Here is a 22,538-nt window from a genome sequence, read left to right on the forward strand (position 1 = left end):
CAGAGCACATCATGAGAAAGGCAGGGCTAGATGAATCAAAAGTTGGAATTAAGATTGCCAGAAGAAATATCAACAACCTAAGATATGCAGATGACACCACTCTAATGGCAGAAAGTGAAGAAGAACTAAAGAGCCTCTTGTTGCGGGTGAAGAGGGAGAGTGGAAAAGTTGGGTTGAAACTGAACATTAAGAAAACCAAGATCATGGCATCTGGCCCTCTCAATTCCTGGCAAATAGATGGGGAAGAAATGAAGGTAGTGACAGATTTCATTTTCCTGGGCTCCAAGATCACTGCAGATGGGGACTTTAGCCAAGAAATTAAAAGATGCTTGCTCCTTGGGAGGAAAGCTATGGCAAATATAGACAGCACACTAAAAAGCAGAGACATCAACCTGTCAACAAAAGTGCGTATAGTCAAGGCTATGGTCTTCCCAGTTGCAATGTATGGCAGTGAAAGTTGGACCATAAAAAAGGCTGAGCGCCAAAGAATTGAGGCCTTTGAACTATGGTGCTGGAGAAGACTCCTGCGAGTCCCTTGGACTGCAAGGCGATCAAACCGGTCAGTCCTAGAGGAGATCAACCCTGACTGCTCTTTAGAAGGCCAGATCCTGAAGCTAAAACGCAAATACTTTGGCCACCTAATGAGAAGGAAGGACTCACTGGAGAAGAGCCTAATGCTGGGAAAGATTGAGGGCAAGAGAAAAGGGGACGACAGAGAATGAGGTGGCTGGATGGAGTCACTGAAGCAGTAGGCGTGAGCTTAAATGGACTCCAGAAGATGGTAGACGACAGGAAAACCTGGAGGAACGTTGTCCATAGGGTCGCGATGGGTCGGACACGACTTCGCAGCTAACAACAAGGTTGTCCAGAGTTTAAGAGTTGCAGGCACATGACAAAAATGTAAAAATCTAAAATAAAGACTCTATAGGACTGGTTACAAGAAATCTTTCATGTAAAGAAGTCTCTGAAGGTCAGAATATGCACAGATAGACCAAAAGATAGATATTTAAAAATGTATTATATCACACAGTGAAAAAGGAGGAACCATCAAATGTAACTGTGAATTATTTCTGTTTTTGTTTAAATTAATTCTAGAAGCATCACTGATGTGCAGTTCATTTCTCTTGAACACAAACCTTAAGTTACTTTAGAAGGCAAGAGCATCTAGGGAACTCATGTGTGTAGCAAAAATTAAAATAACATAATGTTCCTTCTAAGAAGTCTCTCCTAAGATTGCACTGTTTCCTATTTAGTTTTCATAATGTAAAGTGAAGGTCAACATTTACTATCACTTCCCATATTTTTCTAGTGATGCCAACAGGGTAAACAATTGATGGATGGATTTTAGCTATAGAAACTGAAGAATTTAAAGCAGGATTCGGTATCTTCTCCTAGTGATGCTAACTACTGTGTGTAAGAGACCTGGGCAACAACAGCCTCTCTCCTACACTAGTTCTTTTTCCCACATATATGCCAAGAGATTCACTGAAATGACTTGCCTTTGACCACTGGGTGCTACGTCATATTTTTTGAGAGAAAGGAGAAGTGAAAACTTCCCAACGTATTTCCTGACACCATAATTGTTTTTAAAAAGGAATATGAATGTATTTTCTCTGGGGTGTTACCTTCAGGACTGCCCTAATCCACCTATTCTTACTTAGCAGATGAAGCAAAGTAGTGTATAGAAAAATGAGTGTGCTGCTGCTGACATTTAACAGAGGCAAAAGCCTGATAACAATGTTTGTACACAGGGATGATTAAACAGGAAAATCAAGATTGCTCTTTCATTCTTTCCCAATGCTCAGAGCTGTAATTTCATTTGACTTGTCAGAGTGTCAGGCAAGCACGTCTTCCTTTTAACTTATTTCAAACTAAAACAATTTAACCTCTGTTCATCTAGATCTGTTAATCCCACAGGGGAAATGGTACAAAGCCCACAGCAGGGAATCAGCACTGAGCTGGGAATGATCAGGTCACTTCCCTGCCAGAGGCAAGAGGATCTACAAAGTCCATGGACCAAACTGTAGCAGAGTTAGTCACCAAGGGGTAAATAAGTGATTCACTGAAGCTTTACAGAAAAAACAGGAACATCCATTAAATGATAACCAATGTGCATACCATGAAAAAGAACATAGTGCAATGAATGGCATACTATCATTTGGAAAGATATTTGCAAGAGGTCCTAATTTACCTTTTGTCTTATTTATAAAATGTGAATTTTTTGTGACAAGCAGGTTGCCTTCTATTTTTTGCAGTTTCTGATGAGAGTTACATTAACAGTGCAATGTCTACAATTCTCTTTCACATCCCTTCCCACAGCTTTCTTCCAAATCCCTTTGATATGTCTGAATTACAATTCTCATCATCCTGGCCAGTCGCTAACATGGCAACTGAGAGTGATAAGGATTGAAGTCCAATCTATCTGGGGGGAAATGTCTTCTCTCTAGTTTATAAATTTGTTTTCCAAATCCTGAAAATTGTTAACAAAGTTAACTATTAACAAAGATCAGTGGCTTTATCTGTTCTTGTTCTCATAAATCTTCAGTAATAACCTAGCCTATTTTATTATAGGAGAGTCATGTTACTGTAGCCAACAATCAGAAGTCTGATAGCTGTTTTTCCAATTAATAAATTTTATTAAAAGGTGCAAACTTTCATGAATTATTGCTCACTTCTTCAGATGTACTTAAAAGACCCAATTGTTCATGGGCTGGTAACAAATCACCAATGGTTGGCATTGATTATTATCATTCTCTGCTATTTACCTATTCTTACGTTGGGTGATAGAAAAGTATACTGGCATGAATTTGGCTGTTCCCCATTTTCCTGACTTTACAATACTGAGTCAATGTCAAATGCTGCTGTGCTGATTATGCATGTGCAGTATGTTAAAGACACAATAGTTGGCAAAGTATAATAGATTTTACACACTTTGTAACTGTTGGGAGAAAGTAGAGACATTAATACCAGTACAAATGGGACTGACTTAAGTTTAAGTTTAAGTTTATTGAATTTATATACCGCCCTTTTCCCGTAGGACTCAGGGCGGTATACAAAGTATTTAAAAACGTCAATTCAATACAAAAGTTAAAAACAGTTAAAAATAATTAAATTTGATCCCTGAAAAATATAAAACCCTAATTAAAAACTCTCAGCCTAGGCCGGAAAGCTCAAAGAGCCAGGTCTTCAGGTCCCGGCGGAATGACCAAAGGTCGGGGGCAGTCCTAAGCTCCACGGGCAGCTGGTTCCAAGGGGCAGGCGCACCCACTGAGAAGGCCCTCCCCCTGGGTGTTATCCGCCGGCAGTCTTTTACTGGCGGCACCCTGAGAAGGCCCTCTATGTGGGAGCGCACAGGACGAAGGGAACTTGATGCCGGCAGCAGGTGTTCCCTCAAATATCCCGGACCCAAGCCATTTAGGGCTTTATAGGTCATCACCAGCACCTTGAATCTTAAGCCTATCACACTTATGCATTAGGTATAAGATAAAGGCAAATCATATAGCCAAAATATTATTGCCAAGGTCTATTAATATCAGTGCACAATTAAAGCACCAAAGTTAACCAAGATGGTTTTTTTCAGTATTTTACTTGGTTTTTTTAATGCTTATTTAATACCTATATTTTAGAAGGAAACATTTTTATTTTAATTACTTGATTGCTCTTTCTTTTTAAACAATTACATACCATCAAATTCTTAGCAATTGCACAGATACAGTACATTTTTTCATGACAATCTGTGCTTAACCTGGTCTTTCAATGGAGCACCCATTGCTCCTGTAGCTGAGCCTATCCACCTTGCTACTGGTTCTTTATAACTGCTTTATTAAATTGCAAGTCAGCAAAACTTCACAGTGTGCTTCCTGATAGAGAGGAGATAGCATGGTGATCAAAAAGACTACTTTCTCCAAAATAGTGTTGAAGAAGAGAAAGAGCTCACAGGAGCAAAGTTTGCCTGAGTCACAACTAAGTACAGTAGTAATTTAATCAGATATCAAAAGACATGACATAAGAGGAGATGACCAAATTCTGTCAAGTGAAGCATTTGTGGCAATTTGTAAAAAGTAGCATAATGTGTGTGCATGGTGCATCTGTATGTGAAATGGCTCCAGATGGCTCCCGACCTTCGCTCTTTCCACCGGGATTTGAAAACCTATTTATTTAAACAGGCCGGCCTGGTTTAAGGGTTTGGGGTATTTTTAATTATTTATTGTTAGGGCTTAATTAATTTAATTTCATTTTAACTTTTGTATGTAAAGCTTTTACTGCCCTGTACACCACCCTGAGTCCTTCGGGAGAAGGGCAGTATAGAAATTCAATAATAAATAAATAAATAAATAAATAAATAAATAAATAAATAAATAAATAAATAAATAAATACTATCTGTAAAAACTGTATAACATTTTTCCCTACAGGCATTGACTTCCTTTGAAAAATGCCTCAGTATAACCATGCTGAATCATGTTGATGAGCAAAAGCTAATCATAAGCAGTCACCTCAGAGGGATTGACCCAAGGCCAACTTGAAACAGTACTGAACAAGAATGGACCCGCCTTCACTACCAAAAGCTGCAGTCTCCTTATATATTTTTTTCAATCTATCTCACTGGCTTTTATAAATGTGTAAATAAACTTTCCCCACAAACCTGCCTGGGAACAAGACTTCAAAGGTTGTGATGACTAAGATGGTAATGCAGCAACATAACAGCAGTGACTTGGAGAATGTAACCAAGATGCTAAAGCTGTTTTGTTCTGGACGGGATATGTCACTTGTGACATGCAAAAGAAAAATAATACATGGATTTTTGAAAATGCAATGCTGTAAGCCATGGAAAAATTGACTTATCTACTGCCTATGACCCCAGCCTTAACCAGCATTAAAGATACTAGGTGTGTTGGACTATCGCTGCAACTAGGCAGCATTGCCAATTTTTGTGCTTGCTAGATTGAAACGCTGGAATACAAAAGCTTTAGTAATACAGTAATATAAAAACAACTTTAGCAAAGTTCCTTTGTGTAAAATCACAAAAGTCACATTTCTTTCAAGCCAGGAAAAAATATGAGCTTGAAAACTAGGAAGAGAATAACTATGGGGGCTCAGCTTCCTAAGCAGTTAGACATTGCAACAACTGCTCAATATAGATTTATAATGAGTTTGTCCTTGAAGTAACACACACGTGTCCCAGCATAATGTTGCCAAATTTTCTGATTCTTTTCATATGAGCCAATCTTAGAGACTGGAAATATGCTGGAAAGATTGCTACAGGTTCACCACATACAAAAGGAACCCCAAAAGCACTTCAAGGAGATTAGACATGAAGGACTTCAGAGCCACAACTTATCAATTACTCAAATGAACTTAAATTCCCATCCAGCATCAATACTATTTTTCATTTCCAGGTTTGCTACCAAGCAAAATATATCAGATTCCTGTGCACTTCAAGCTCTATCAACACAAGAATCTAGGACACAAAGAGTAATGGCACTTTGGACATCCATCTGGTAAGGGGGAAATAGCAAAATTCAAAATAAAATTCTCCTGGTTCCTTTGGTAAATCTTTCTTTAACAGAGCATCCTATTTGGACAACCAAATGATGAAATGCAACTGAAGGTAGTTTTCAGTGTATTTTCTTCTCAGTATTAGAAATCTGAACTTAATGTTGCCACAAAGAAAGTTATGCTATTTCATGGGATTTTTGTTCTTTAACCCATATATGTGCAGCTTTCTTAGAAAGAGAGAAAACCCATTTTGTTAGAATTCCACATGACATGCAAATGTTGCTCACTGTAAGCCTCAGTACAGTGGAACTTCCTACAGTACATATTTCAGTAATATGTATTCTATATAATTCCGTAGACTTTCATTCTGAGGAAACAGAATGTTGTCACAAACGTGTTTGTGACAAAAATGATGAAATGTCTAATCAAGCCTCCAAAAATCAGAATTTCTACTCTATCACTATTCATGTGTATATATTGTAAACAGTATCCTGATGCCTTGCTGTAGGTTAAAATGTAATTGGTTGATTTGCTGTTTAACCTGTTATGTGAATTTAGCAAGTATATTTATTTCGTCCCTCAGTGGGTTGTGCAAAGACTAGCAGTTGGTTTAATTCAGTAAACATTATTCATTTGACTTTGGATTAGTATATTGTACAAATAAAACTATAATGATTTCTCATTCTAAAATGGGAAAATATATTTTTTTAAAAACTCAGAATTGTACAGCACTAGGGCCTTCTATTAACTTCATTAAAACCCTTGCTACGTAATATGGAGTGACTTACTGATGTCATTTTGATCTATTATTTCTTCAAATAAAAACAAGAGTGTAGAATGTATGTAACTTTCCCATTCATTAGAATTAATTTTGAATCCTTGTAATGGTAGTTTATATGACAGTACTCTTAAGTATGTCACAGACTATATTTGCATTTAAAAAAATAACGGGCAAGATGTACATTTTTTTTGTAAAACTCACTTTATTATCTTTAGTTAAAGAGACATCTAAATGTACACATCAACTCTATGTCACTTCCCAAGGAATAAGTCCTATTTTGCTATTGATCTTTTTTGTCAGACTAATGCTTTAAACTAATATATGAACAAGATTAAGATAAATATATTTTAATCATTCTGTATATGCAAGCTTTTTCTGATTAGCATTTCCCCTCCCTTAGTTAAAAAATTGCTAATCTCAAATCTCTCATTTTTTCTTTTTAAATCAGAAAAATTAAAAATTAGAATAAAGTGCCATTTTTTTTATTTTTTAGAAATGCCATGAATATAAAACATTGAGACTCCTGAGTAAACCAAGAGTCAGCTTTGCCTCAAAGGATTTAGAAATACATAGCAGAAACTGGATTAATAGAGTATATTTGAGCTTTTAATAAAAATAAAAACTTTACACATTTTATATTAATAACTAGTTACCCCAAAATCTTAAGAGCTAAGAAATTCAGCAAGATTACACTAGCCAGGAAAATATTTGATTCCCAAACCTGTACCTGTATCTTAAAGCCACAATACTGTATACTATAAAGAATGCTAAAACACCAGGCAAAATGAAGAAAATGGAAATGTACATACTAAGCTTGATGAATTATTGGAATATCAGATGTATTTGAATAAACAAAGTAATTAACATTAATTAATGGTATCTTTGAGCTATTAAAAACCTCTATAAAATTGCTTTAGGATCTGCTTACAAACTTAGGAAGAACATCATAAACAGTATTACTGCTTTGCATTTTCAAAGGGAATCTCCACAGTTTACTACAGAAAGACCCAACACAAAACTGTTGCATTCTGGTGTACATGAAAGACTGCAAGCAGATGTGTGTGCAAAATATCTCTCTCTCTCTCTCTCTCTCTCTCTCTCTCTCTCTCTCTCTCTCTCTCTCTCTCTCTCTCTGTGTGTGTGTGTGTGTGTGTGTGTGTACACATGTGTATACCCACAGACATTTTCCTTATAATTATTCAGAACTTACATTCAAAGTCTAACACATAATATGGATTACTTATTTATAATTTAGTGCAATGTGTAAATACATTGTGTTAAATAATCTTGGCTTAAAGCTTAATATGATGTGTAAACACAACTAATGCAGCTTATTCAAAAAAGGTTAACCAGGTCCTGTCTTAATATGTGTAACCTCTATCTAATACTGTACTCTGTCCATATTTTTTGGGAATAATTTCTTGGAACTCAGCAGCACTTATTTTTATATAGACTGATTCTCATATCATACTAAGAGATGGTTTCTTTAACATTGTTTACTGACCACTGTAACACAGAACTACAATGCTCAGAGTCACAGTATCTCCATTACTTTCAAGGGCAGCATTATCCACTCGTTCCAATGGACCAAGACATAGCCAGAATTAATAAACATCATCAATTAGAAACATCATCAATTTGTTATGGCCAAAACTATTGTATAAAATATTCCAAGTACGGTCTGACCAAGACAGAGTAGAATAGAACAATTATTTCCTATCAGCTAGGCCCCATATCTATTATTTGCACCATTTCTTCAATTCACCCACTGGCTATTTTTAAACATACAACTTCAGTAGAACTACAAATTTGTAATTTATCTGTCAGCCTTTAACTATCTCAGCCTCTTTTAGACATAGTGTGCAATTCTTCAAACTATGATATGGGGAAGGAGAAGGGGAAGTTCATTTTATATGTATGTAATTTAATTTTGCATATTTAGTATATAATAAACAAATATATATCATCTTCAAAAATAAAAAAGCAGCATTCTGTGAAAATTAAAATGATGTGCCATGTTAGTGTTGAGGCCTCATAGCCTATTCCCAAGACTCCATTCTAAACATCTTCACAATTCTGCTAGTTATCTATTTGTCTGCTATTGTCTACAATGCAATGAGTAAATGTGTTTAGTCACTCATAAGATTTCCAGTGGTTGAAAATTTTAGAAATCCTAATCAGGTTGAGATAATAAATTATCAATATTTAAGTCTCAATCTGATTTAAATTTGACAACTTCAAAATTGGGATTCAACAAAAGTCAAATAGGCTTTGCAGTATACAAGATGTGACATACAGAAACTGATTTCTGACATGCTTGCTTCTATGAAGCAAGGTCTTTTTAAAAGGGAGGAATAACAAAAGCATCTCTTTCATGCATGAAGGAGGCCTCAACTAAAGTATAATTCAATTTTCGGGAATTTAATATGTTTTGTTTTATTTTGCAGGTTTTTATTTTGATGGTGGTTAGTTGTTGGGTAAGGGTTTTTTTCTTCTTTGCATTCAGGAAAGAAAGTCTAATACATTAAATATGTATTATTTCAGCATTTCCTGTATACTAGGTTACTGATTTCAATGGCCCCCAAACCCTAATATAATGAATTGTATACAGGTAGTCCTCATTTAACAATTGATCATTTATTGACCATTTAAAGTTATAACAGAGCCCCCAAAAGCTATTTATGAGCCAGTTCCAGAACTCTAATTGCTGTACACAGGAACCCCATGGTCATATGACTGTATTTAGGGCACTTGGCAACTGGCTCACCTTTAGGGCTGGCTTACTGCACCTAGATGAATACGTTGATTTATTTAATGATCACTGCACTCAATTAATGACTGTGTCGCTGACTTAATGACCGCTGCAAAAGAAGTAATAAAACTGGTTCTGATGAAGTGGGTGCCTCAATTTAGGACAATCATGACTTATGATGGAAATTTCAGGCTCCATATTGTTCATAAGTTGAAGAGTACCTATAAGAATAAGGAAGTAGAGAAGAATGAATAAATAAGTATATTGTCCCAGGCTCAAGAATTATAAAAATGTGCAGCTATGAAGGATAGAAAATAGAACAAGAATGAGTGAGCTTGTGGTCACTGAGATTGGCTTACTCCCTTATTAGGTTTCCCAAGACTTTAATCTCAACTTCTTATTAGGTAACTGCAATAAAAGATGCACACAAAAGAAGGTCTACACTTTATTCAACAACTCCATTTTGTCGGTTCCTTAATACACTATTTATGAAAGCCATCCAAGGACCACTTTACAAGCTTCAATTGCATGAATACCAGCACAGCTGAAGTTCAGACATCTTAGAAAATATGATAGCAGTTAGACTGTTTTGACAGAACTAATGTAGATTTAAGTGGTGACTGCATTTTTTTCTTGGAGAAGAAACAAAATAAATGTTGCTTCAAAGGCCATACAAAAACAGAAGAACAGGTTCCATTTATGGAACTTTATCTCAACATTTGGTAAAAATACATATTTTTAAATAGAATAGAAAACCAAATGACTTGTTTCAATCTAAATTACCTACATGCTACAGACTGCCTGAAATAAAGCAATTATAGTGTGGGTTTTTTAATTGCTTTCCCTCTAGTAGGGCAATGATTTCCTGTTGAAATGTAGGGTTAATAAGGCACATCTTGTACTAAAAAGAGGAAATACCTATTTATGATGTAGAAGAATACACATTTGTGTAAGACTGCATTCTTTTGCATATTTATCTGGGAGAAAGGGTTCTTGAATATAGTGGGGCTGATTTCTGAGCAGACATGTATAAGATTTCGCTGCTTCAGCTTAACTGAGCTGTGTACAATTGTGTTTTTTATAACCTAAGAACAAATTCCACGCAGCAAGATAAAATTCAATATAACAAAGGTAATTGTACAACAAATAAACTGCAAACATAAACTATTCTCATATCGTCTGCCGATTTCATCTCATTTTCTTTGTACTCTCAATCTAGTTCACTAATTAAACTTACTTTAATTTGGAATCAGACCCAAGACTGACAGAATATTTTGACACTCCAGGTCAACCTGGATATTTCTCTTACCTTTGACAGCACATAAATATTTCTCCTACTTTTAACAGAACACAAGACTGTGGCAGCTTACTTTATCCTAAGAGTTAGTTGCTGGATATGATCTAGCAGCAGTTTATCATCTTATTATCATCATGTGGAAATTACTTCATGGAAAGCTTCTTTACCAGCCATCTTTACACTTATTTTGTGAGGATCAGGCACCCAATGATTCAATGTAAACAATTAACAAAAAATAATCAGTGAACCACAGTACTGCACTTTGCTTAGCAGGTGAAAAGCTTACATAAAACATATTTAATCTAGCAAATCTAAGCTTTAGAATTGTCTGCTGCCAATGATGTATGTGCACTATGTGTCACTGACCTTGGGAGAGACCGCTCCCATCCAATTGGTTTCCACTATAGAAGTTCTTTGTTTTCTTTGTCTGACTTTTGGAAGGTTTTCCCTGATCTCTTTTGTAGTCCTTATCACTGTTCTCTCCAAAATGACTTTAACAATACTCCCCTCCAGATGGGAATTCTCTAAATCAGAAGCTAAAGTACTTTAGGAAATCCCTTTCCATAGACAAAACACTTTCCGAAGCAGGATTCTAAGCCTTTTGTCTTGTCCTGAACAAAGTATTTCTGATTTGTAATGGAAGGGGGGAGGAGTGTTGTGTTGAGGCAAATGCAGCCTGTTTTACTCCCCTAAAGTCAGCACTCCAGCCACATCCCAAACCAACAAACAAATAAAAGTTGCACAACCAGCCATTAGTGCTTGTTCGCTAAACTTTTATTCTCTCAAACTCACAGGGAGTTCAAATTTCAAAAAACTGGAATCACCTCCATACAGTTTTGATAGGAATTAAGAAGATAACAGCAAGAGACATAAATCATAAAGTAATCCAGCGTGGAACTCTGCACGCTCTGCCTCAAAGATTTAATTTATTATATTGATTTCGATAGATTTTTAACCATGCGTTATTGAGCAGGAGACTGCTTTCATCCTTTAGCTTTACAAAGACTTTTTTGAATTGTTCTATATCTGTACATCTATGTTTGTAATCTTTGTCATGTTTGCTTTGGACTAAGCCTTAGAACTTTCTTTTGAACGAATAAGAATATGAATGCGCTGCAAACATTTTTCTTTTGGCTTTCTCTGAGAGTTTAAGAAAATAATTCCTCCAAAAAGAAAAGCACTGATTACTAAGGAGTCAAAGTGCTCCTCTGAAAGTAAAAGAAATAATCAGGTCAGTCTGCACTCTTCCTAAAAGATGCAATGCTAGGCCAAATGGGGTCAAGAAATCTATTTCAGTACAATTCATTTTATTCTCTAAGGGATCTCAATTGCTTTATCCTATAGCCACCACAATCCTATAGCTTCAGCACAACAGCAAATTTAATGACCTATAAGCTCCTCAAAAATCAATGGGCTTCAGTTTACTCAAATATCTGTTGGAAGGGGAAAACCAGATTTCTGTTATTTTTGATAGACAGTAAGGGCTTTCTTGCTGGCCTGTGTCAAGCTTGAGATTGCCATCATTGGTGCCTTTATAAATATGATAATTCTTCCACCATGTTTTTACATTTATCACAGAACCAGAAATATTGTTTTTTTAAAAATGCAATTTGTGCTCAAACCTGTTTTTCCTCCTCTCTTGCTATCTATTTTCCTTTTGTGTCATGTCTCTTAAACGGTTCTTGCCCTCAACCTTACAATATTGTTTGATATTGTTTGGATTTGGGATAAATATTTGAAATAAATATTTATTTAAAATAGAGACTCTTCAAAGAGGAGCACACTTAGTATAGATGCTATATGTGAGAGATCTTAAATAGTCGTGCAGCATTATCCAATGAAAACATTTTATTTTCATTGCAGATTTCTGACAGTATTTGAAAGGTTAAAGAAACACTGAAAAGGGATTAAAATATATATACTTTAGTTTTACAGCATTATGGAAAGAAACAATTATGCATTACTTTCAGAATACAACTACTTTGAGTATATTATTTACAGCTTTGAGCCACCTATTCACTATTGTTTGCATAGCAGAAATAATTTTAATCAACGAAAAATTAGAATTTTGCGTGTAGCTTAAACATAACTGAATACATATAGGAGGGTATGGTAAAATAAGGTATGATAAAAGAAGACAAGATGGTGGTTTTGCCTGTTTTTTATGTGCATTGTGGCTGCCACAGTGATTTTTTTTTTTACCATAACTTTGCAGACATCATTTTTTAAAAACTCTTCAGGCTATGCGGGATGGGAGGGTGTGGCAAAACAGAAGTTGTCACTATCTTCAGACCCATACTGATCGCGATAACCTTTTTAAGCCATTACCCATTTTCCATAGCCATATACAAAATTAAGAAAGGAAGCAAAAATAGCCTGGAGTGCAGGAGAAGGAAGGCTAGCTGTATGTCTAACTTAAAAGTACAGTATTTACCATACAGTAGGAAGATTTTTCCTTAAAACAACCCTTATCCAGTGAAGGAATCTACATTCACCTCGCATTCCCTGATAAAAACAGAAGCTCTTAAAAACAAAGAGCTTGAATGGGCAAAGGTGCAGATCCTGAAGTCTGGGTGCCTTTACAAATGAGCCAGAAGATTACCAATTTTTGGCTGAAGCTGCTTTCCCAGTGCATTTTAACCCTTTTGTGATGGCTACACAAGATTTCTCTCTTGCAAATATTTATTCCCTACATCCTATTACTGTACCACCCTGTTTTGTTAACCTTTTTGTTTTCTTCCCTTCCGTTCAGTAGTTACCTCTTAGCACATTTCCATTCAAATTCTTTTGTGGGGCTGTTTCTCTCAAATGGAAGAAAAAAATGTGCGCATGCATATGTGTGTAAATTTAAACAGATATTTGTATATTATGTACGCAGGAACATACATGCACCCATATAAACACATACACTCTTGAGGTTATATGCGCGCCAAAGAAAATGTTTTGTACATGCACAAGAAAAATAATGTTATCAATAAAGGACCTTACTTAAGAGGCAATTAATTTTAATCAAAATTTATTAATACAATTACTATTTTTGTCCTGGTCCTACAGAAGTCATTCAGATGAAACTGGCAACCCTAGGTTGACAAGATAGGAAAATTGGAGTATTCCACAAGATTTTTGTCTGTTTGTTCATTAATTCATTCTGCCTCCTTCCCCTTTTGTGAGGTGAGTGGCCTTTATTAAATAGAGTCAGATTCTGATAGAAATATGACACAAATATCTCACCCTCTATTGAAAGCTGAAAAATATCCATACAGATAAATATCAGTTAAATATTTATGGTCAGCCAAATATACTACTATATAGATAACAATCCTTCTCTCACCATACCATTCAAAAAAAAATTTTTTAATTCTCTTTTGTGCCTGACAATCCTGTTCAACTGCCCCATTGAGTATTCATCACTTACATATTTTAAAAATGGCAAAATTGGCAGCAATTTCACTCTTTGTTTTCCCTCCCATTTTCAGTTCCTGTTCTAATTTTATTTGTTGTAATAGCAATAGCAACTTAGACATATATACCGCTTCACAGTGTTTTACAGCTCTCTCTAAGCAGTTTACAGAGCCAACATATTGCCCCCAAAAATCTGAGTCCTCATTTTATCAACCTCGGAAAGATGGAAGGCTGAGTCAACCTTGAGACAGTGAAACTAGAACTGCTGACTACCAGCAGTCAGCAGAATTGGTCTGCAATACTGCATTCTAACCACTGTGCCACCACAGCTTGTAAATTCAATTAGAGGTAGTTTTTTCCAAAGCTGAAGCCCTGAACACATACTATAAAAAAATGAAGGAAATGAATAATGACCAGGTAATTATTACTCAAAATGGCTATCTCTACTGTAACTGCAGTAAAGCTATTTAAACTTCCTCAAGAAGGTAGGGGTGTGTCAATGATTCACAGGGCCCTTCCAACTTTATTATATCCAAATATTTTCCACCAGTTCTCCTTCTAGCTTTTATCAGGCCATTAGGAAGATACTTCTGCTGCCATTCCATAAAGATAAATAAAATTCTAAAAAGCTCAGATATTGTTTGCTAAAGCCATTACTTACTACCTATACTTCCTATGACCCTTCCTATAAGGAGCACATGACAGGAAGTTTTTCTCGTTTTATCTCTGCAACAATCGTGCCAGGCATTTTGAGAGCGATTGGCTCAGTACCACACAGGGTACTTCAAAAATGGATACAGACAACTATCATGATGACCTGGTTGCACAGTACTTAATACAACTGGAATGTATCCCTCTCTTCCTGTTCATTAAATAATGGTAATTTTCTAGTACTTAGAAAAATGGGTTCAAAAATGTGGAGGCACTGGGGCTAAAAATCATAGGACCAATGTCAAGTGACATTGAAGTATGCTTCAAATTATCTTTTAAAACTGTACGTTAGATGGACTTGATCATAGTCTGAACCAGGGCTTTTCAACCTTTTCACAGATTGTATCACTTTTAGGCCATGACAATATTCGAGTACCACCAGTGCTTAGCAAGGTGTCAAAAACTTGATGACTAAAAAAAGTGGCAGGAATTTGGGGTTTTACTGGTTAGATGTGTTGTTCTAGAAATGGCTAGTAGTTTATAATACTATGGAAAAGTAAAAAGTTGAGGTTCGATGTTAATGCTTTCTTCTACTGCAACAGAGGAAGTCTGTTCTTGTTCCCTTCTCCCCCTCACTTTTTTCCTCTTTTTCCTCCCCACTGTGTCCTACTATTTGCTTTTGCATTTTTGTATTTTATTCTATAATCTAATAAAATGTTACAAACTGTAGAAAAAAAGGAAAAAAGTACCAGTTTTAATTTCTTTGGTGGCAGTTCCTTTGCTGAATCACTTTCCCTTTGCACTGACAAATGTATGATGAATTTATCCATATTTATTAATATGCACCACTACCAGCCGGCTGGTCGGCCCTTCTTCCTCTCTCCCTCTCCTCTTTTTCCTCCCTGCCAGCTGAGCTCTACTTCCACAGCTTCTTCTCCATCCCCTTCACTTTCCTTGTCTTTTTTCCCCCTTTCATGCCAAAACCACCTCCTTTTATATCCTCTCCTCTCCTCACTCCCTTTTCTTCAGCTCACCTCCAGATACATGCTGGTTCCAGAAGCGCCAATCAGCTGGAGCCCTGCCGAGCCCCAACAGTCCTGCAGCTCCAGCTGCCTTTCCCTCAGGCTTGGGTTGCTTCAGCTCATTTCCCTCCCCCGCTACACTTGTCTAGGAGGGTCGGATACCACCTGCCACATGCCAAAGTACCAGTGGTGATATACGTACCACCGGTTTTAAAGCCCTGGTCTAAACCATGGCATATGGAAATGCTGCATTCATACTGCTTTTCATGGAATACCGGTAAGTGAAAATGTTTCCCCTCATTTTATTATATACTTCCAATGGGAGAGGAACTACTATTCCGTGCCAAGCAAAAGCTTGTGGAAAACCTTAGGTAGAAATAAGCAAACTTAAAGTCTCACCCATGCTTTTGATCCTAATTGGGCACCCAAGCAGCTTTTTTGTCTTGATAAATTTTCCCCTTTGAAGCTAGAAAGGTAGTTTTTAATGTTCTGCAATAATTTCTTGACCCTCCTCAAAATTGGTGGATGCACAATAAAACTATACAAAGAATACAATAACATGCAAATGTGTTTATTTCCAATAATCCTTACATAAATCTTTCTGAAACCTAAGTCATTCATATATTTTTTTAACCTTAATAGCCATGCTACCTGGGAATCTGGTGGAGTGCAATCATAATATATCTCTTATCAAACTTCTGGAAAACAACTTACCCAGTATTAAATGCTAATGCACAAAGAAGCAGTACTTAATCCTAGAAAAATAGGATTATGCAACCAATCTGTTGTAATCAGCCACCCCCAGCAAATCACCACCACCTCCCTTTCTCCGTATACTATATGTATCAAAAGCTATGTGGTTCTAAATTTGTACCCAATGTAGTAGCCAATCTCATAACAGTAATATAATTACTTTCATGTCACATTACATTCTAGTAGAGTTTAAGTCTTGAAACTAAACATTGTGTAGAAATACGTCCCATTTAATAGGTATAAATATAAAAATTTGGAAACTAAGCTTCCAAAAATACCTTTAAAAAGCATATTAATAACTTGTTTACACCATTTGATCCTTATTCCAAATAAAAGTTTTAGACAGAATAAACACATCTGTGTAGACATGCAACTGTTAAAGATCTTTAAATGGTGTTGTTATTTAAATTCATTGGCCACGTTCAATCATTGCCACAAAACATACAGTTTATTAGTTTATTGCAGAGTGAGCCAAGTGGAAGAAAACTCTGCAATATACAGGAATTAGAACCACAGTCCATTCTGGTTTTAAACTAAGTACAAGAAGGCACACTTTTTGCTTTCGCTTTGCTGAAGATACCAAGAAATCTATTATTGGTAAGTTAAATATGAACTTCTATATGACTTGGCAAGACACAAGATAGTAAGGCAGAAGATCAAATGGATCAGTATTTTTTTAAAAATGACACTGAGCTGTGATTTAGGGACTTTAGCACTATACTAAAGGCTGAAAAGAGTTAATTCTAGAGATCATTTAAACTGTAATTCTAAACACACTATCTGCACTACACCACAGAACTCAGACCTATTGTTTATTTATTAAATATTTGCTGCTTCCATACTTTTTATCCAAAATAAGTATCTCCAGGAAGTTGACTATTATAACAAAACAACGAAGAGAATAGAAATGACAAAAGGGAACAAACAGTAAATATATGCACAGCCTAAGATTATTTTCATCAAATACAAAGGAAGAAAATAACTTGAGTCTGTCATAACAGAGATTGCCCCATACTGGGGCATCATCACAAGTTCACCAAGAACAGGGGTAGGCAACCTCGGCTCTTTTATGACTCGTGGACTTCAACTCCCAGAATTCCTAAGCCAGCTGTCCTCGCTCAGGAATTCTGGGAGTTGAAGTCCACAAGTCATAAAAGAGCTGAGGTTGCTTACCTCTGACCAAGAAGAATGAGGTTACTTTAGAACAAACAAATTTACTAGTATGAAAGTAATCCACTTAGGGGCAGAGGAGAGATTGCTCTGTGGTGCCTTAACACTTACTATAATCCCCCAAAACACACACACACACACACATTTAAAAAAGATAAACGGATGCACTGAGGAATAAGGTTGTACTACTGAAAAAACAACCCTAAGAGTGCACTCCTAGTTTAGTCATGGTACTCCTGCCTTGCCTCATACCTATTTTCACCCGTGAATCAGGTACATCAGGGAGCCCTTACTTTTTTGCAGCAAAAAACAGTTTTATGACACTTTTAAGTATACATTATCAATTCACAAAAGTATGCACAATGATACAATTGTTACTTTTCAAGGAGCGACAACGTTTTTTCATTCAGCAAGAATGATTTAGAAAGGGAGGGTTGTGCGCGCACACCTTGCCTAGTCAGGAGGTCACTCCACATGAAATTCTACACATACGTGGCAGGGAATAACGGCACCTGAACTCCAGAAAGAAAAAAACACCACGCAGAAGGCATTTTTCAGGGATTCACTATAGTAGTCCTAATCGCATAAGGTGTGCTGCTGCAAAAGATGCAATAAAGGGGAATGCTGCTCTGAAGTTCAATCAGAATAGAGTTGGAAGGGACCTTGGAGGTCTTCTAGTCCAGGGGTAGGCAACCTCGGCTCTTTTATGACTCATGGACTTCAACTCCCAGAATTCCTGAGTCAGCTATGCTGACTCAGGAATTCTGGGAGTTGAAGTCCATGAGTCATAAAAGAGCCGAGGTTGCCTACCCCAGTTCTAGTCCAACACCCCGCTCAAGCAGGAGACCCTATACCGGTACCATTTCAGACAAGTTGATCCCCTTATTTTATTTAAAAATTTAGAAATCTGCTCTAGAAGGAAGCTAGACTGCAAAGGTTTTACAACTGATCCCGGCACCTAAAGTAGGGAAGGAAACGGGAGCCCACATAACACAGGGCAACTCAGACCAAGCGTACATAACCCAGGTGACTCAATCCCCAGCGTCAATAATGATAGAAACGTGATCAAATACCGTATGAACTGACGTCACCAGGAAGCCCCACCTTCCCCCCTCCCCCTCCCGCTGACCTCGTGTAAGCCCCTCCGCGCGGAGTCGCAAAGAGCGGTGGGCCTGGCGCCTGCGCGTGGGACGGGGTCGCGCGTGCCACGGCCAGGCTACGGGCCGGGCGCGTGGGGAAAGGGGGCGGCGCTCCTGGGGTGTCGGGGATGGGGCGGTGAGTGAGGCTGCTGCTGGGCTGAGTGGGCGGGGTGAGGCGGCGGCGGCGGCAGCGGCTGCGCGTTGCCTGGTACGTCAGCGGCAGGATGGCTGTTGCTGCCGAAGTGGCTGTAGCTGCAGCAGCAAGAGCAGCAGCCTCCGGTGGCGGCTTCGCGGCCCCGGCGGTGGCTGTGGGGCGAGAGGTGGCGTAAAATGGCGTCGCTGCGGGAAGGGGGCAGGTATGGCGTGTCCTGCGGCAGAGTCACGCAGGACAATATCACCGTACTGCATGTCAAACTGACCGAGACCGCCTTTCGAGCGCTGGAGAACTACCAGGGGAGCAAGGTGAGAAGAGTTCCCCGGTTAACCTGGTCTTAGCCACCGAAGAAGGCGACGCTTCGCTGGGGTAGAGGGTCGGTGACCCTCGGGGATTACCCTGGAGTTCTAGAGCAGCGCGAAGAGCGAGGAGCTTTTTTTTTTAAAAAAAAATAGAGAACTAACTGATGGGAAGCGGCAGTAACCTTCCTACCGAGAGGCAAAGGCTTTTGGCTCCTCGGATGGGGCTGGAGGGAAAAGAGGGTTGAGGGAAAGCAACTACGGGAGCCAATTTCGGTTCTGTTGAAGAGAAGGATTCTCTTCCGTTTCCTTTTACGGCTGCCCGATACGCCCAAAGCCTTAACTTTTCCTAAAGTCTGTTTCCCTGCTCTTCTAGTTTCCTTCTTTTTAAAAAAGAAAACTTTTGCGGGATACAAAGTTTCCCCAGCCGCAGCTGCTTTCAGGCCGAAAGGACAGGAGGGTGACGCTGCCTGGGGTTGATGCCATCTTTAAAAAATGGCATTTATCCAAGAAAGTCGCCTTTCTGGGTGTCGGTGCCAGCTTGTACCTCCGGAGCTGGCCGTGACCAGTGCCGGCCGTTCCCAGATGAAACAGTTTCTGCTGAGCTGTCATTTATTTATGGGCTTTGCTCTTCTTTCTCTTTGGCCTGTCGCTGCCATTAAATGTGTGGGGGAGAAAATAGGTTGTGGGTACCTTTGGGGACTCGATTTTCTTTTTGTTTTTTCTGAAGCGTGTTTGGTGGCTGAGTTTTTAAGTGACAGTTGTAAACACTGACAGATTTTATTGCACATCATTATAATGCTGTCAGAAATATTAGATCTTCCTGCTATCCAGACTCCCTTCCCCCATAGGCTTTTTTCTTGCTCCTTTCCCATCCCCATTAGCAGCTGTGAAAAACCGAAATGGGGCCAAATTGTGCCTATCATTGGAAATGGCATTAACAGCTATTCAAATTTTTAGTGCAGTATATTTAATTTGAAAAAAAAAAAGATTGCATATTAAGATGCATTAGCTTCATATATGAGTGTCTTGGGGACACTTAAAAAAAATTGGAGATAAGATCAACAAAAAGTGACCTGTAGGAACTGTGTTAATCTCCTTTTGCAGAAGTAGGAGGCAGGAGAGTTGCTGATCTCTTTTATTATCTTACTGCAGCTTTCCAGTGGAAACTTGAGCCCTCATTTGTGTTTGTTCAAAGCATATTAGAGTTCCTGTGTGCTACCCTGTGCCCAGTAAGAAGGACTAAGCTCTAATTAACTGGTATTTTAACATGGAATTTCAAATTAAATTTGTTTCCCTTTCTTTTTGCCTAGTTCCTTTTCTAACTGGCTTTTTTTGAGTGTTCAGAGAAATCTTGAGGGATTGTTGAATTGCAGAGATTCTAAAAAGAAGAGAAGGTGCTGATTAAACTTTTTTTTATTTTTAAATACTCCAGTCATTTTGTAGTGCCAGCAGGCTTCTCCCAAAAGGGCTTTCCCTTCAAACCTTCTAAGAGCAATAGATAAGCTGAGAACATAACTAAACCAGACAGAATTTAAATAACAGGTTCTTGACAGATGGCAGACTATTCTCCCATTCTCCGCCCTGTTTTCTCCTAGCTGTTCTTCTTGCAGAAAGATGACTCAGACCTGGTTTTCTGAGAATTGACCTCTAAATTGTGCCTTTTAGTATGACTAATGGTTGTTTTTCATAATAAGCAGGGTAAATCTAAAATAGTGAACAAAATAAGCCTCCTTCAATGAATCTGACTCTTCTGTAGTTGTGTGGCTCGGTCAACTTTCTTTCCTCATTCAGCAAACTACAGCCACTCTGGTGTGTGTGTGTGTGTGTGTCTATATATATATATGGAATAATTACTTAGTACATCAAGATCTTTCCCTTGTTAAGCATGAGTGGAAATTATTACTGCTGCCAAATAATCCATACAAATAAACTTCAGATTGGAGCTTTAGCTTATAGCATATGTTTGTTGAAGAATTGAAACTGCAGTTATTCTTATTTTACCATGAAGCTTGTATTCAAGAACAATGCAGTTTCAGAAAATTCTGCTTGTTGTTAATGTAGCAACCACATTTCCTTCTCTTTATTTTTTTGGAACTGGAATAGTTTAGCTAGATTTCTAAATCAAACATTTAAAGAAGAAAATTGTCCCTTAAAGTTTACACCATTATAGATACTTTTAGTGTCTTCTATTTCACCTAAATGAAATGTAAAAAGAGTTTTCTCCTTCTGCCTTAGAAAAAACAATATTTGTATCAGGAAAATCTAATCTTACTGTATTGCGTATGTGGTTAGGTTTAAAATTACTATCACTTCATTTCAGATTATCTTCGAATTCCTTTTAACATTCTATAATCAAAATTATTCTGCATTGTCATACACTTGGAGTTATTTTTGAAGCAGTTTATTTTACAGAAAATAAAACATTCAGAAAAACTTCATATAAAATACCAAATCTACATAAAGATAAAAATTAAATTTTAAACAATATTTTTGAGTCCACAAAACTTTGTTCTAAAATATATTGTTTTCGGTTAAACAATCCAGTTTTAATTGTTAAAAATATATCCTAAAGCAGGAAAATAATTTATTTCATCTGAAGCAGTGGCATGGGTTACACATTCATGAATACATAAAATGTGTTCTAATCTCAGCTTTTTTATATGGAAAAATAATTACACTTGCCATGTACAATTCAAATGATTAATTTAAAAAACTAAGGATGATAGGGAATCTGAAGTATTAGAAATTATACTAAGTGTACAATCTTTTATACATTGAGGAACAAACAATGTTATTTCAATCTAGAACATATTTCTGAGCATGTATATATAAATCTATATTGTAAAAATACAATATTTCTAATTATAAACAGGTTCCTTAACTAGTTGAAAAACATAAAATGATCCATCTAATTTTGGCTACCTGTCTTACGAAATGGTATTAAAAATTGAATTCTTCAAAATGTGATTTTCAAAGAACTTGTGATAGAAAGGAACTTGCACATTATTTAAACAGTTATCTATAGAGTTATTAACTAGCTGTTGATAGCTTAAAAATGACCAATAATCAGATTTAGCCTTGCTTATATTGAAAAGGTAATCTACATTAGGTTTTCCATTGACTGAACTAATTCAACAGCAAAAGTTTCCTAAATCAATAAAATAGGAAGAAATAATTGCTATAATTAAATGTAGGAATAAATATGAACTAATTTTATTTGTTGAATTGTATTTATTATGGCCATCCATTCTAAAAGAATCTTAATTTAACACTATTGTAACCATACTATAGCCAGACTCCAATGAATATTTAAAACAATGTAAAAGTTTAACATAAATTCCTTAGTTTAGTAGGCCTTTGTGCCTGTTATTAATATGGCATGTTATACATTAAAGAGATTTAGATGTTAACTGAAAGGGTAACGTTCAAAATAAATACAGCCACCTTTAATATGCTTTATAATATGTTATAGCATAAAGAAGATAGAAACTGCAACTTTCACATTATTACTGTCTGATAAGTGGACAGTAGTAGCTATGAAATGCATATGTCATTTAAAGAAACTCAAATTTTTAAGCTATATTGAAATGTCATCTCTGCAATGAGTAATAAAATAAT

The 22,538-nt window shown here is 36.9% G+C and overlaps 1 protein-coding gene and 1 long non-coding RNA gene across 2 annotated transcripts in view; one reads left to right on the plus strand and one right to left on the minus strand.

Annotated features, from left to right (window-relative positions):
• The window catches only part of LOC310633525, a 45,626-nt gene extending 27,070 nt beyond the window's left edge, over positions 1 to 18,556 (minus strand). The window contains exon 1 of the long non-coding RNA XR_014491019.1: positions 18,455 to 18,556. This is a non-coding gene — a long non-coding RNA (uncharacterized lncRNA). The remainder of the gene's footprint in view (positions 1 to 18,454) is intronic.
• An 88-nt stretch (positions 18,557 to 18,644) lies between these two features.
• Positions 18,645 to 22,538, plus strand: part of ELL2 (elongation factor for RNA polymerase II 2) — a 41,437-nt gene continuing 37,543 nt past the window's right edge. The window contains exon 1 of the mRNA XM_083354566.1: positions 18,645 to 18,926. Within this exon, the coding sequence (XP_083210692.1) occupies positions 18,795 to 18,926 (132 nt within the window). The 5' untranslated portion in view covers positions 18,645 to 18,794. The remainder of the gene's footprint in view (positions 18,927 to 22,538) is intronic.

This window comes from Vipera ursinii (genome assembly GCF_947247035.1).
Source record: "Vipera ursinii genome assembly, chromosome: 2".
In the NCBI taxonomy this organism is placed as follows: domain Eukaryota; kingdom Metazoa; phylum Chordata; class Lepidosauria; order Squamata; family Viperidae; genus Vipera; species Vipera ursinii.